At 38.0% G+C, this 16,100-nt stretch overlaps 1 protein-coding gene across 16 annotated transcripts in view; it reads left to right on the forward strand.

Annotated features, from left to right (window-relative positions):
* Positions 1 to 16,100, forward strand: part of ADGRL2 (adhesion G protein-coupled receptor L2) — a 394,007-nt gene that overhangs the window by 350,743 nt on the left and 27,164 nt on the right. For 11 of the 16 annotated variants that reach the window (XM_056355276.1, XM_056355277.1, XM_056355287.1 and 8 more), the window contains 7 exons: positions 6,658 to 6,954; positions 7,506 to 7,609; positions 8,445 to 8,630; positions 9,667 to 9,705; positions 12,625 to 12,808; positions 14,757 to 14,879; positions 15,142 to 15,347. In XM_056355276.1, coding sequence (XP_056211251.1) covers positions 6,658 to 6,954; positions 7,506 to 7,609; positions 8,445 to 8,630; positions 9,667 to 9,705; positions 12,625 to 12,808; positions 14,757 to 14,879; positions 15,142 to 15,347 — 1,139 coding nt within the window. The remainder of the gene's footprint in view (positions 1 to 6,657; positions 6,955 to 7,505; positions 7,610 to 8,444; positions 8,631 to 9,666; positions 9,706 to 12,624; positions 12,809 to 14,756; positions 14,880 to 15,141; positions 15,348 to 16,100) is intronic. The other 5 variants (XM_056355280.1, XM_056355290.1, XM_056355291.1 and 2 more) reach the window with 1 other exon arrangement.

Here is a 16,100-nt window from a genome sequence, read left to right on the forward strand (position 1 = left end):
CTCCCAAAGACCTCCCTGGCAATACATGGCCAGGGTTGAGGCAGGTTCCAGGTGTTTGAGGACCGAGCTCCAGCTGCGAGGGCAGCCGTCTTGGCAAGCTTTGCTCACTAAGTCAAGCTAGTCCGTTCCCCAGGGAGGCTTAGGGGCTGCACTTAGCAGAGACATACCCACCTAAGTAATTAGAAAAAATGGAAAGCTTTCGTGTTCATACATTCTCATCCATGTCATTTTCATTCGGTTTAACTGTGATGAAAAGGCATTTTAAATTCTCCAAAGCTTTAATAGTAAGAGGGGAGAATGGAGGTGCAGGCTCTAAGTAGCTTTTGCAGTACAAGCAGCTGCCATGAATGTTGCAAAAGCTAGTCTTGAAACCATTGCATTGAACGAAAGGTATTAAGGAAGAGCAGGGAGAGAAGAAAAGGCTTTGTGGAATGCTTCCTTTGCTTTAGCAAACCACCAAAGGTCTCCAGTAAGACATTGCATAGTGTTTTTATTATGAGAAAATCTCCAGGATCCTAAGTTACAGCACGTGTGCTGGCCACATCCCATCTGATACCAGAAAGAGACCTGGGCATCCACCAGCACCCCATCACGTTCCTATGTTCCTTGCTGGCACGCAAGACAGGGAGAAATAGTTTGTTCCAACCAGACCTAGACGAGAAGGGGTCCAGGACACACTGCAGGGTGCTTGCCTCTCAGCTAAGCTTTTTGCCCATTCACCCGTGAGGACACAGAAGGAATATTTTTTGAGTGATTTATGAGCTTGGGTTTTAAATGTGTTACAACATCAGTAAATGTATTTTGATTATGCCTTTCTAAAATATAGAAACCATATGAAAACACCAGGTTTGTGTGAATATGTGATGCATTTATTCATGAAAGGTGTTTTTCCTGATATGAAGCCAATGCCCAGTATTTCAGTGTTGCATGGATCTGTACATAGCAGATCTAAGAATACGTTTCAGTTCATTTCCTCTTTTGCCTAGGACATTTGCCTGTAGTTAAAGACTACTACATTAAAGGAAAAATTACCTAAAATGATTGTCCTTGAGATGTACTGCTATAAAACCAAGAAGAGATTCTGTACGGTTTCTAACTCTATATTTTATTTGTATTATATTCTCAGTTCCTCTTTGTTTCGGCATAAAGTCTGTATAAAATGAAGATCAGTCCTTCTGTTGTTAAGACAGTTAAAGGATCTGTATGTGTAATAACACACTTGAAGTTTTTTTCATATGGAATGAGATTAGATTTTCAGCACATTCAATGAAGGACATTTTTGTGTTTCTTTTGTTCTGGTTTGGTTTTTTTTGTGGTTCGCTCAGATTTCTTAATCATCTACTCAAAGACACAGGTGTTAGGATAACATTCTTTAAGTCACCTAACACAAGAACCTTCTTTTAGTGTCTTTTGCAATGGTACTTTAATATCAAGTATTTAATGGTGTCATAAGGTCAGTGCCTCAAAATTGGAAGTCATGGCCTTTTCTGTTCGAATGGTTAACTTGGGACCATTGTGGGAAACTCAGCAATCTGTATTCCTTCTGTTGCCGTGGGAGCAATAATGATATATAGACACACACTGATTCTTTTTTTTTCCCTCATCTATCTGTCTTGGCTATCAGTTCTTCTCTACACCATAGCACCCAACTACCGAGCGCTTCAAAAACAACAGTCTTTCTTCCTACATGAAAGATGAATTTGTCACATTTGAGTCACACTTTCGAGCTCAAGGGTTTACATTTGCTCCCAGGGCCAAAATCTTGGATTCATCCATGACCCCAAACCTGCCTTTTTTTCTCTTTGTTGTTTCTTTCATTTTAAAATCTGCCTATTGAAACCTCTGAAATACCACTGTAATTAACCTAATGTTGACCTTGCCCTTGCTGCAAACCTACACCGTTTTCTCCTTTTGCAACTGTCCATGTTATGTACTCCCCATATTCTTATTTTCTTAATCTTCAGGAGAACTCTTCAGATCTCTAGAACTGCAGATGCTGCAGCCTGGCTACTGTTTTACCCTGACAGTGGGGTCTGCTGCCCTTAGAATTCCCCCTTAACCTCATTCTTCATGTGTTGTTTTTTTCTTCTCTCTTCTCATGGGAATTATAGTACATAGATGTAGAAATGGTTTTCAGACATACAGCTGACAAGTACCACTCAGGTATTGCAGAAGAGCACATTTTCTAAGGGTAAGTGTAAAAATTGCATTTAAAAGTGAAAACTTTATTTTAGAAATAAAATAAAATATATTAGGCCTTGCAAAAAGCCACTATGAAAATTTGAAACAAACCTGAGGTTTTATATCCTTGGTAAATTTACTGGATATGTCCTGTAATTTTCTTTCTAAAGGAGGTATCTGAGGCACCAAATGAATCCTCACTGAAATAGGATTTTTAAAAGGAATTTCAAGTTAAAAGACCAGGAAGAATGAAGGGAATTTTCCCCCTAAAAAGTGAATATGAGCATTACATTGTAAGGTTTCCTTGGTAACAAAAAGAAGATAAATCCTTTTGTTCTGTGTTAGTCCGTTAGGGAGAGATTTCATCTACACTCATCCCAATTTGCGCTAACTGTGCAAACTGTTCAAACTGAAGTTGTCTCCCCCTTTGTACCATGATACCCATCATTAAGTTTTATTGGATCACTGCAGGAAAATATGGATGTTGTGAGTGTGGACAGAACAAAAACTCAGAGAATACTATCACCAAGGGCTTGAAATAATAGGAAACTAGTGCGACTAAATCTTTGTAAGACCAAGAATCTACGACCAAGTCATGCAGCAAATTGTTAAGTAAATTAGATCTTTACTGTTATATCAAATCTGATGCACTACAGGTTGATTAAAGAGTGGTTGTACAAGTAAAGACAACATAATGGGGACCAGATAGCACAGTTCTTGATCATAGATATTTTGCTAATTTTGTGGTGTATTTGTTATAAATTTCAGGGTGTAAATTTATAAATGGCTGTGTAAACATTTGGCTTTTGACTAAATGGAATTTGGCAGGGTCAATGGAGTACGGGCTAGCATAATAGCTGGAACCTATAGGTAATTAGGTGAGTCCTAGCAACTTCCCTGCTATTCACTGAAGCATGAAAACAGGCACACAGTGGTAATAAGCAGAAAGCAGGGAAGTCTGGATTTGCACAGGCTTCTGGTCGCCATTGCTTTACATGGCAGCTCAGTGTATGACACCTTTTGAAAACGAAGGCGGGCACATTGATTTTCACATGTCCAAACACAGTGAAATACCTCGCCTATAAGAGCATATACATTTAACTGCAAAATCCATGTAGCTGATTTCTAATATTACCTAGATGCCAGAGATGAAAATGGGACCATTAGTGTTTTCAGAAGTGGCACATTATCTGGGCATTTCAATACAATTTTAAATCGAAGGTTAGAGTTGTATTTTGGGTGCCGATTTTTTTTTTATTTGGCTTGGTTAGGGGTTGTTAAACTGTATTTTATGCCAGTTTAGAATAGAAACCTGTTGGCAAAGAATACTAGATAGCTTGTGTGCATTCTCAACGTCTGCTCTTCACTGTCAGTTGGGGAGACAAAGTTACTATTCCCCTGCTGTCCTAGGCAATTGTGTTATGTTTTTTATAGACATCACACTGTTAAACAGGTGTTAAGTTTTACTCCAGTGGTGTCTTCATTTTTAGAAACAGATAGTGTGCATAACTGTTTACATCAGCTGTTAGGAACTGCATGAAACAAATGTAAATTAATTACCCTCAACTTGAGTCTTTGAATTTACTTCCTATGGCTCTTCTTTTTTTTTTTTTTTTTTTTTTTTATTTTATGAAGACTGTCTTCAGCGATAATAATACACACTTATTCTTAAAAAAAAAAAAAAAAAAAAGGAAGAAGGCACAAGAGATTTTCGTTTTCTTCTAGGCTTGTTAAGCCTAATCAAAAAGTCCAAAATAGAATCTCACATTGTAAAAGTGGCTTTCTTGGTGTTGGACAAAAATTACATATCTTCAGCCTTGTAGAGGCTCACCCCTGCTGCTTGGAACAATAGGTTAATAACCTCAACATGGAGTATGTTCTTCTTTTTAGTTTCAGTATATTAATCATCACTGCCATTATCTTATACTGATAAAGCACTCCGCAAGACAGTGCATGGGAGCTCACAGATGCCACCACCCTCAGCTTTCGGAACAAGACACATCAGGTGGTGGCAGCTATCATGTGTCTTCTTGCAGCTTAGAAGAACAGCCTTGCAGATTAAGTTCCCCAACAGGTCATTAGAAACAAAATGATCTGCCTTTTAAAAGCTACATGTATTCCTTAAAGTGATGTGTTGGATCATTTCTTATTTTTTCAACCTTCTTCTTCCCCAGACTTCCAGCGCTGTCTGAAGTTTCCTGGTACATTCTTAAATATGCTAACTTGTCCATTTTAAAATTTAATTCAAGAGAAAATCTCTTAGAAATTATCTGTATTTATTTCAGTTTTGTGGGAGAAGTTGTCCTTCTAAAATGTGAGATTACAAATATATTTCTAAAATATGTACTACTACTAAGCTATGCAGGTCATTTTTGAATCATAGGTGATATTCTTTGAAATTTATTTCAATGGGTAGCATTAAAATTGTTCTACCTAAAGTTGTGTAATGACGGCAGGATATTTTAGCTCAGGGTGCAGCACAAAATATGTTCTGAAAATGGTTACTTCAGAACTTCAGAGAATTGTTATGAATTCTTACAGTGAGATTTTGCTCATGAGATAAAGCTATCCTAAACATTATAGGTTTTGAGTAGTAATTGCAATAATGCTAATACACATTTCAGTGATTAAGTATGTACTAATTAGCACGATATGTTAGGGGATGGATAGTAATAATTGGTTGTCCCCTGCATCGTTCTCCATCCCCAGCAGTCGCCCATTCTCCAGGACCTGATTCAGCAGACTTTGCCTGACACTTCTGCAAGTGATTGCAAATGCTTTTGACAAATGTTAATTGGGAAAGCACTAGAAGGCTGAATGCATTGTAATCAAAAGAAAATTACAGCAGTTTCACAAGATGTCAGGCAAGCACCTGCAGAACAGATCCGAGGATTTAAATAGGTTTCATAGTAGCTGGGCTGCACCACAAGTCCGGCACAATTACAGAGTTTTGAAGCAGCCAAGAATGAGACTGAAGAGAAGACAGCCACTGAAGTTGCTTCTTGTTTTTGAGCAAAAGAAGGATGAGAAGCACATTGTTACATTTAGTCTTTAAAAACAAATCACGATGTTCAAAAACTCCACTCTAAATTCATATGAAAATAAATTCAGATTTGAGACTACGTATTATAACTGAAATACAATTGAAAAAGGATTTTGAAATAAATGTTATCTGCTGACCTGCTGAAAGTTAATCTTATTCAAAACACTAACTTTAAAAACATCTGCTGAAATGAAGTGAGACAGCTCTCCTTTTGTTTTTTGTTTATGATTTAATTTGGAGAAGTTGCATTGTCCAGTAAGTCAGGGTTCAAGGGCCTAGCAGAAGAACGAAGAAAGAAAAAAAGAAGCCACTTCATCTACTGAAGTTAATCCTAAAAATAGCTTAATTGATTTCTATATCAGTTAGGATTTAAAAAATACTTGATATGATCTTTATTCTCAGCACAAGGATCTGTGCTTTTGTGTGCCTATAACGCACTGTTAACACTAATGAAGATTTGGAAATAAATAATGATAAGTCTTTCAGTTGCTTTGCTCACTTGCATTGTTTCAGTCATTGCTCAGAGTACATTTGAAGGCCATGAATAGGAATTCCAGGCCGTCATCTCCACTAGCATTAACTGGTATTCTCTCTCCAAAGCCCGAGCCCTTGGCGCAGCTGGGGCTGCACCTCGGCAGCGCCCGCCATGTGCCCCTGCCGTGGGTCACTGGAGTCCCAGGCAGAAATGATTTGGCCTAAGCTGATCCTAGTGTTCTATAAAAGATTAAACTAGGCACTTGCCACTGGCTTGAACAAGTTGTGTCTTCATACCTGCTTTTATCAAAAAAGGATGTTAAGGCCTGCAATGTTCGAACATGAGAACACCACGTACATGCTAGCGCTGCCTCTGTTTGGAGCTAATCGGGCATGCTGCAGCTTTCTCAAGCAGAATGACTGCCGGGTAGGAAGATGTTATCGTAATTATTTTCCTGGAAGGTGTGTACCGAGTGACTTGAAGTTTTGGGGTCTGTCTTTTAAAATGTTCTCATTAGTTACAGCCCACTGCCTTTGTTGTTAAAGCCGGACTGCATTGTTTACGGCACACTGATTCCAATGATTCTGTCTATTGAGTTACTCCTGCAAAAGTGATTAAGTAATCTTTAATTGCTTTAAATGTGCTTATTATATACTGATAGCTCACTAGTACTGCCTTTCAGCCTTTAGAAATGTAACTATCAATTTTTATTATGGAAGGGATTATTTGGAGAATGTGCTGAAACATCATACTTGGTATGAGCTGGGAGTATAAAAAAAAAGGAATCAAAGTTGTATCTTAAGCACCCAGAATAGCAATAAGAAAAGAGTAATTTTAAGATAAAGGAAAGGAGACACCAGAGAGTCCTTTAAAACTACATAAATAACATGTAAAGAACCTTTTTTTATATAATTCTGAATTCACTGACTTTATTATTACTCTAATTTTCTCTGTGCAGTGCCTACCACAGCAGTGACAGTAACTTCTTCAGCAGAGCTATACAAAACCACAGTGTCAACCACTAGCACTACATCACAGAAAGGTCCCATAAGCACAACGTTAGCTGGAGGAACAAAGGAAGGAAGCAGAGGACCCAAGCTGCCACCACCCGTTTCCACAACCAAAATTCCTCCTGTGACAAGTTTTTTCCCTTTGCCAGAGAGATTCTGTGAACCGACTGAGGCCAGGGGGATTAGCTGGCCTCAGACACAAAGAGGAATGATGGTCGAACGCCCTTGTCCCAAAGGAACACGAGGTATTGCCTTTAAACATATATCTTGATTTCAAGTAGACATTTCAAAAGCAATGTGCCGCTCTCTCATGGTGAACTTTTTTTTTTTTTAAATCTCAAACTGTCTGTCACATGATTCTTTTGTTACTCGGAGAACGCAGTATCTACAGGCAATGGTCAAGTTTTAATCTGCAAACAGCATTTGAGCGTAGCCGCAGAATTACCTCGTGCATGCGCTTTTGAGAATCCAGGTCAAATTCTAGGGCTTTGCTTGAAGACTGTTGTGAAATATGCTTACAGCTGCCTTTCTCATTATGAGCTCCCCTCTGGATGAGCTCCAGGAAAAATCAAGGGCTTTTTGTTTGTTTGCAGAAAACGTCTGGTACTTTTCACTGACTTTTTTATTGCTGTTTGTAATCTACATTATTTCCTTACGTTTTTGTCAGTTATTGTCAACTACTGCCATTAGCAGCATTCAGAATTTAACATTGCTTAGGAGCACAGTGCAGCCGATTTCCTGAATGCATGCAGAAAAATGGTTTCCATTTCACTGTAGTTTTCTACATCTGTTGTAGGAACTGCCTCGTATCTCTGCGTGGTCCTAACAGGAATGTGGAACCCCAAAGGCCCTGATCTTAGCAACTGCACCTCGCATTGGGTAAATCAGCTGGCTCAGAAGGTTGGTTGAAACCTTTTCATCTGGTGTACGCTGGTGATTAAGGATTTTAACTCTGAGCATTAATAATTTGGTTTATTGAAGCCGTCTTTATTACTCTGTGTTCATTTAAAGTAGGGGTTATGTGTACTTTGTGTGCAAAGCCCTGGCCAACAGTTGGGCTTCTATGTGTGTTTGGGTACACTCTCCCTCTAAGTTCGTGTATTGAATCTGTGATTACATGGTTTTATCGCTATTTAAAGCAAAGGAGCCTTGCTGGTGTTCAAAAATCAAAAGGTATATTTGCTTAGTAAATCAAATATTCTAAATCACGCAGCAAAAACTGTGGTATACAGCAAGGTTTTTTGGTTCAGCAAAAATTATACTGTAATAAATGGATCTTTGTCTGAATGCGTTAACAGTATGATTAGAGCACAGAGCCACTTTCTGTGTTTTCCCTCCCTACTGAGATTTACTAAGTTTATGAAAACTCGATAATTTGTTGTCAGTACCAGGCTACTTGACTTTCAAATGCCTCAAGCGCTAGTATGAACAAATAGATTTCTTACTGTCTGATAATGGCAGTAAAATAAAAGTGAGGATGAATAGAAGATCTAGCCCAAAAGTCCCAGTCTGATTTCTGGGTTTGATGGCTGTTAAGAACTGCTTTTGTGTGTCACAGATCTAAGAACCTTTAATCTTCTGAGATAAAGAGAACGTTATTGGTCTCAATTAGTTGCAGATTTCAATGTATGTGCAAATGGTTATTTCACCACAACAAAGGTACACGGGGAATTGGAATTAGGAGCCGCAAGCAGAACAAGGGACCCTGCTGAGATAATATAAATTGTCATTTCAGATCAGAAGTGGAGAAAATGCTGCTAGTCTGGCCAATGAACTGGCTAAACACACCAAAGGACCGGTCTTTGCTGGCGATGTTAGTTCCTCAGTGAGGCTGATGGAGCAGCTTGTGGACATCTTGGATGCTCAGCTGCAGGAACTGCGGCCCAGTGAAAAAGACTCGGCTGGAAGGAGTTATAACAAGGTACACACCTCCTGTCACCTTCTCCTGCTGGGTAACCATTGCCCTCGGGTTTTTTTGTTTTTTTCCTTTCAGAAGTATTAATCTATACTTTGTTCCCACATGCTTATAGTTCTGGAATAAACATGTAAGAGAAAAGAGCAGTAAATATACAGCAGGAAGTTGCAATTACCTTCTTTAGGGAATAAGATATAATTCACAATAGCTGACTAGTCCTAAAATACATAGCTGTGTCCCTTATTAAAATCTGGAATGCGTTATAACTAGCGTGAGGGAAATAGGCATTAGCTCTCAGAAATTCTGTAACAAATCAGTGTGTTTATCCAGTGGTCCTTTTAACCCTGAACATATAATAAAATCAGTGGGATTCTGCATAGGTGCAGGGGTTTATTTTAATCTGACTTCCTGCAGAATAGTAGCACTTCCTTATCTTTTTAAAGACATCAACATCACTTGCAATTGAACTTTATGAATATGCTTTAATACGCATATCTAAAAAACACAAATAAGTGTTTTCTCCAGAATGATGTTCAGAGAAAACTTACGTCTTTGTGGTTTAAATACAAATCACAAATGTTACTACCATTCCTCATTTTCTCACAGGAAATGCTGTATTTCTTGGCCTCTTTCTACATCAGCTTAGTCAACAAGCTACAAATAAAACATTTTTTCAGCCTCCTTTAGAGAGAGAGCTCCATGCACTCCTCTATTGTTTTGGCAGTAGTTCTACGTACAATCCCTAGTGGCCCTTAAAAGAGTTTTCCCAGAGACAGATCAACTGCACATACAGCGATTTTCTCCTTTGACCTTTTCACACAAATCCCACCGTTTTGGCAAAGATACCTGGGCACTTGCATAAAGGTTGGGGAGAAACGTTTCCTGTGTGGTGTTTTTTTATAGTTGTCACTGGACAGAAACTAGCTTAATGTCCAGGCTGTAGTTCAAATTCGGGATTTGAAACACCAGACTAATTTTTTGATATTTCTGCAGCTTTCCAGAATGTGTCTAACTTCTGATTTTCTTTTTTCTTACTAAAAAGCTCCAAAAACGAGAGAAGACATGCAGGGCTTACCTTAAGGTATCTCTCCTGTGCTGTCACCCTGCTTTCTCCCTGCTTCAGCAACCTGCCACGCTTTATCATCTTGCTGCATGATCCTATGTATTTCAGTCTTTGATAAATGTGTATTGTGCCCCATATCAACTGTACAAATGTTGGCTTTGCACAGGTACAACACTCAGAAAAAAAAAAAAAAGATCAAAGTTTATACCTCTTTTACCTCAACTTGTTCAAAACTAAAGAGCTGAAATGGTTATTATCTGAATTGGAAGTAACATCTCTCTCTCATAATACAGCTTTGGGTAGAGGGAAAAAGCTGGCAACTTAATAGAAATTATTTCAGCTTGGTAGTATTTTATATCAAAGACTGTTTAGACTTAATTTGCTTGCATGAAAAATGTACATTATACAGCCTGCTTTGTTCTTTGTGTATTGTTATACCTAGTAAAATCACTCTTTCTTACAGTTTTAAGAGTTGTTACAAAGGCCAGATTCAGTGACTTCCGGATAAAATGTAAAGACAAATATTTCTCTAACTGTACTAGTAAAATGTGTGCCACATGTCCCGTTAACCAGGCTGTACGGAAGGCACGCCACACATTGCTACCCAGCTTTCAGTTTCTTTCATCTGCTGTAGAATGGTTGTCCATAGTGGCCAGCTCCTGCTCTGCAGTACAATGCCAATAATGCTACTTCGTGCCTGTGAAGAGGAGAAAAAAACTCCTAGAACAGATTGTGTGTGGCTCTGAAAAATTTTATTGCACATAATTTCAGAGTTTCTTTTAAAATACTGATTTTTACTTATACCCTCTGTGATAAATGTTAGAATGATTTTTGAAAAGAACTTTGAAATACGTTGTAACATAATAAAATAATTCCGACTCCTACTGAAGAAAAATTTCTCTGTGCAGGGAACTTCTGTCTTTTATCCTGCAGCCCTGGAAGTGGATGGGAGATGTCCAGTTAAGCAAAAATTTGACAAAAATAAACAAAGATCTGGGGAGAAATTTTCTTCTCAAATAATAATAATTGTAAAATGGTTTTATGAGAAAATATTTTTTAATAGTAAAGGGAAATCCAGCAGGTGTGGTTTGAGTAGGCTGAGCTTTCTTACTTCATTTTCAATGGTAAACATGAACGTCAGAAGAGCAGTAATGGGCTTGTTCCAGTGGCTGCATCACAGGGCTGTGCGGTCTTCCCACTGCCCGCTCACCTCTGTCTGAGAGGAGGGAATGCCTCAGAAACATTACTGGGCAGGTGATCATTTCCCACAGGAAAAATGCAGAGTTAAGATGACCCCGTAATAAATAAAAAGTGGTCCATATTAATGAACGCATACCATCAGCACTATATGGCGATACACAGGAAACCGTAGCGCAACCTTAATTTCCAACCGGTGTCATTTTCTGTAGGTCTCAAATGGGCTTCTCTGCTTAGATAAGACTGATAAACCTCTTGAAATTACAAATCAAAAGCTGACTTACGCTATGCAAATGAAGCAAGTGCCCACTTTGTGACAGAGGATTCATTTGTACTTCAGATTAGAGGCTCCAATCTGTATTTCTTGGTGACTAATGAATCTGGCCTCTGCAGACCAATTTCTGTTCCACTCTAGTTAATGGCTGCGGCAGTATCAGTGTGAGCATTTTGCCTATTCTGTCTCCCATTAGAGAAAGAAAAAAGGCTTTAATGCCACTTCGAAGTATCTTCCACCTGCCAGGAAGGTCATGGTCACTCACAATGCAGGCAGAAAGAGGATATTAAAATGGATTAGGCTAATTAATCTTGCTCTGACAATAGCCTTGACCAACTTCTCCTATTCGTTTATTTGCACGATACAGTATTCCAGACCAACATCTTTCTGTTTGTACAATGTGTTCTGTTTCCATTCCCGATGCTTTTAAATTGATCAAACAAATTATATATATGCTTAATGACACATTATGACTAGGTAAATGGGACAGAGTAAACAGGGTGTTTCAGCAATGCATGGCGTACTCAATGCACAGCATACTCAATGCACAGCTACATTATGCATTAATGTAAGAGCCTGCCTTCAATTGATTAACTGATTACTCTGATTGATTGGATTATTTTGTAAAAATAATGTAATCATGTCGTTGAATTCTTCTTCTTCCTTATTTACTGTTACTTTATATGCAGCTTAATGAACCTTAAAACATGATGATAGAGTTGTTACAAGAAAGACTTTTTAAAATGGCAGCTTTATTCAGTTTTACAGTTTTGCCTTCACTGATAACAGGGACAGTCAGTGGACATCTTGTTTGCTCTATTGATTTCCTTTTTTAACTGACCTTTGTGCAGGAATGGGAGTTAGTAATCCTTTTAAGTATCTGTGAACAGGTACAGGAATAGGAGGGGGAGTGAGAGTGGCTGGGGCTAATTTATATCCACTGAGTCAGCTTCATTTCATGCCTCCTGTAATAAAGAAGGCAGTTTGTCATAGACAAGGAGTTTATAGTGCTATGGCTCTATGAGCTGGACTAAGTTCCTAGAAGAGTATTATTGTCATTTTAGCCTAAACTGCAGAATGCCATTTTTGGTGTTCGCTTTTTGAAATACAACTTACACATTTTGGCATTAACTTTAAGATGAAAACTTCAGGCAAAACTTCTGGCATTTATTCTTACATTCTCCAGCACATTAATAAGCGTCTATATATCTGACACAAGACAAGTCAAATCTGCATGTTTACCACGTAGAGACCACACAGTGCTAGTGGCTAACTGCACTTCTATTAATGCTAATCCAGCGAGAGGATGGAAAATATTTTTATGTTGAAAATAGTTTTCTAGTGCCATTAAATCACAGTAAATCATTCTGACAGTTAAGTATTATAATTGTCACCAGATAACGCTGGAAATTTTCCCCAGCTGCCTAGGGCAATCAGACCTAATGATAGTTTTCTAATGAATGCAGGCAATTGTGGATACAGTGGACAACCTGCTCAGGCCTGAAGCTCTGGAGTCCTGGAAGGACATGAATTCTTCAGAACAAGCCCATGCAGCCACAATGCTACTTGATACGTTGGAAGAAGGGGCTTTTGTCTTGGCTGATAATCTCTTAGAACCAACCAGAGTCTCAATGCCCACAGAAAATATCGGTAAGTAAAATTCTTTTCAAGTGTAATTTAAAGCGCTGTGCGTTGCTTTGTGCAAAATCAAGATAAAGTAGTCCAGACAGAAACATACTCTTTGAAAGCCAAGCCGCACAGCATTTGGTGGAAAGGTAATGCTCCTAAGCGGGGGAGACATGCTTTTCTTGTTCAGTTCTTCAAAATTAGCATTCTTCTTTAGTGTCATTAATACAGTGTAAAATGGAAAGTAGTTGATGTTGCAGAGTTGATTTACCACTGAAAAATCATTAGCTGAATGTATGGATATGAAGGGTGCTTAAATGGCAGAGTATGGATTTTTTGAGGTAACTGCTTTCTGTAGAGCTGCAGAAATGCTTTCCTGTTACTTATAAACTGTTCCTAATGAATTTAAATTACTTTTTTGCAACATACACTGCCAGTTAAATATTTTAGGCACTCGGAACATAGACCAAATGTTTATATTAAACATGACTGCCTTCAGGTAAAAATGTGCTCAGTGAACTACATCTCCCATAATGCAGAATAACTATGCTCCAGAGACCACAAAATAGCTGAAGATAGTTGGAGCATAATTTGGAATTTGAGTGGTGACAGAAAAATGAAGGGGTTTGGTATTAGAGGTGTGCATATATTGGTACGCAAGATGTGTTAAAGCAAAAATAATTGCTATGCATAAAATTAAAATTCCTTCATCTTATTACAGAGATTAACGTAGTCTCAGCGAGGTACAAGGAATCTGAAAGTTTGCTATTTTAAGGGGTACTGAGATGGAGACTTGGAATAGACTGCAGAAATGAGGCTTTTCACATTTCACGTCTGCATATTTCTAACTGTAGAAGATGATTCTGCCTATTTTTTGAGTAGGAAGATACTGGGATGGGGAGAAGTGTTACAGTCCATTTTCAAAGTAACTGCACATTTATTTCTGAAGGAATGTGTGTGGATTCACAGAAGGTCTCTGTCTGGATGTACACAAACAGTTCCATGGACCTCAGTTGACTGTCTGAACATCACTTTTTGTGATAAACTGTCTTCAAGTCATAGTAACACATTACTGATGCCACGGAAGACTGAATTCACAGTGCACATACATACGCGTGGCTTAAAGAAAAAGAAATCATTCCCTAATTTCATACCTTTTGTCAGTCTATAGTTTAGATCTGTAGTTAGACCACTACCATTGAAAGCTAGATTTCCTGGGATATGTAAAATCATATAGGTCAAATTGACCACTCTGACCTATATGATTTTACATACCCCAGGAAATACAGCTTTCAATGGTAATTCCATGAAAGCTCCCTAATATACAGTGTCTTATAAAATTAATACTTAAGTAAGGCTGAGTGGCATCTAAGTTTTCAATTTAAATATTTTCTAGCAGAACCAATAAAATGGTTTCCTATATACTTTTATACACAATTAGATTTAGGGGAAAAATCAGATTTTTTTTTAGATAAAAATACTGATTTAGCTAAATACATGGCATAAGTATACTTAGGTATTCATTTTCTGACTTAAAAAACTCCTTATGTCTTAATCAGTACTTAAAGTTCTACATTTGTTAGCAGAGCATAGACCTCAGGATCTTCAAAATTAACATTTCTTTGCAACTTGTGTGTGGTATTTTTAAGTCGATGTTTTGAGGGCATAAATTAAAACAAGGTTTGATTTCATTTTATTACTATTAAAGTGCTGTCATTTCAGTAGTGTGCACTGTGTTTAGCTAAAGAAATTAACTGTGTGCTTAAAACATGCCGTACAGATCTGTCTTACAGCGGCAAATGAGGACAGCAGTGTGGGAAAAAGAGTGGGGGGAAATATCGTCACGTGGCATATTGCAGTCTGGCCGAGAGACTTTCTCTATGTTCTCCTCTTTTTACCACCTTTTTTTTTCCTCCTCCTTTTTTTTTTTTTTTTTTTTTCCTTTTATTTTTTTCCCCTCTGGTCTGCTTAGTTTTGGATGTTGCAGTGCTCATTACTGAAGGCCAGGTGCAGGACTTGAAATTTCCTCAGGGCAGTAAAGGAGGCAACTCAATTCAGCTCTCTGCGAGCACCGTGAAACAGAACAGCAGGAACGGTGAGTCTTGGGCACAGAGCACTGAAACTCCATTAACTTTTATAAAACTTACATTACCTCCCCTAGTTAAAATATCAAAACACAACAAAACTGCTCTGTGGCTTTTTCTGGAAGGTTGTGGGTACCCGGTTGTTTTCCTTAAATCCATAGCCTGAAAATGCGCCTCTGTTTACTGATGCTTTATTGTTAGTTCATTAGAGTGCAGGTTGCTGTCTTTTTGTAGACCTCTGTGGCATGACGATGGCATTTTTTTCTTCTGTAGGATTAGCAAAACTGGTTTTCATCATTTACAAAAGTTTGGGGCGTTTTCTCAGTACTGAAAATGCAACCATAAAGCTAGGCAGCGACTTTGCTGGGCGGAATAGCACGATCGCAGTCAACTCCCACGTCATTGCAGCCTCTATCAACAAGGAGTCCAGCCGGGTGTACCTGACTGATCCTGTGCATTTTACGCTGGAACACATTGATGTGAGTTACACTAATGAATTAATGGGAAGGTCATAAAATCAGCAAGAGAGAAAAGCAATGCAGAAAAACAACCTTTTTTCCATTTGAATTTTAAATGTTGGGCTAGGTCAGAGACACAAGCTTAGTAAAGTCTGTGAACATAAAATTAAATGAGCCTGGTTCAGTGATTATTAGAACTTAAGTGTATTCTTAATGAAAGCTAATTCAGTAATCAACATGAAAATGTAAATGACTAATTTGTTTCTAACTGAAAATTAACTCTTACCTTAGTAGCAGGGTAGAAAATAACAAAATTCTTGATTGTATGCTGTAGCAAGTTTTAATGACGCTGTAATTTTTTACGTTCATTTTGGACAAAGTTCTGGAAGCCTATACAAATTGCTTAAATGCATTTATCCAGTGAAGAATAAATATTATATCCTGGCTTGTTATACTTTAAATTTGTGTATCTTTTCTTCATGGTAATTTATTTAATATTTTTTTTTGCTCATTTAGTTTGGTTCTTTCTGTTTTCACATCTCACATGGGGAAAGTAAATAATCACAGCCATGATAGAGAAAATATGGTTTGGTTTTGCTCTAATTTTGCCTCTTTTTATGAATCTGGTTCGATTGTTTTTCATCAAAATAGATAGGCATTGAGAAATTAACTTTTTTCTGAAGTCTGTTCACATGACCTTGGCCTGGCCAAAGGTGAGAATCAAAGGAGAAAGATCATGTTTTCAAATTCTCAATTATACGAAAAATATCTTCA

Source organism: Falco biarmicus, chromosome 11, assembly GCF_023638135.1.
Source record: "Falco biarmicus isolate bFalBia1 chromosome 11, bFalBia1.pri, whole genome shotgun sequence".
In the NCBI taxonomy this organism is placed as follows: domain Eukaryota; kingdom Metazoa; phylum Chordata; class Aves; order Falconiformes; family Falconidae; genus Falco; species Falco biarmicus.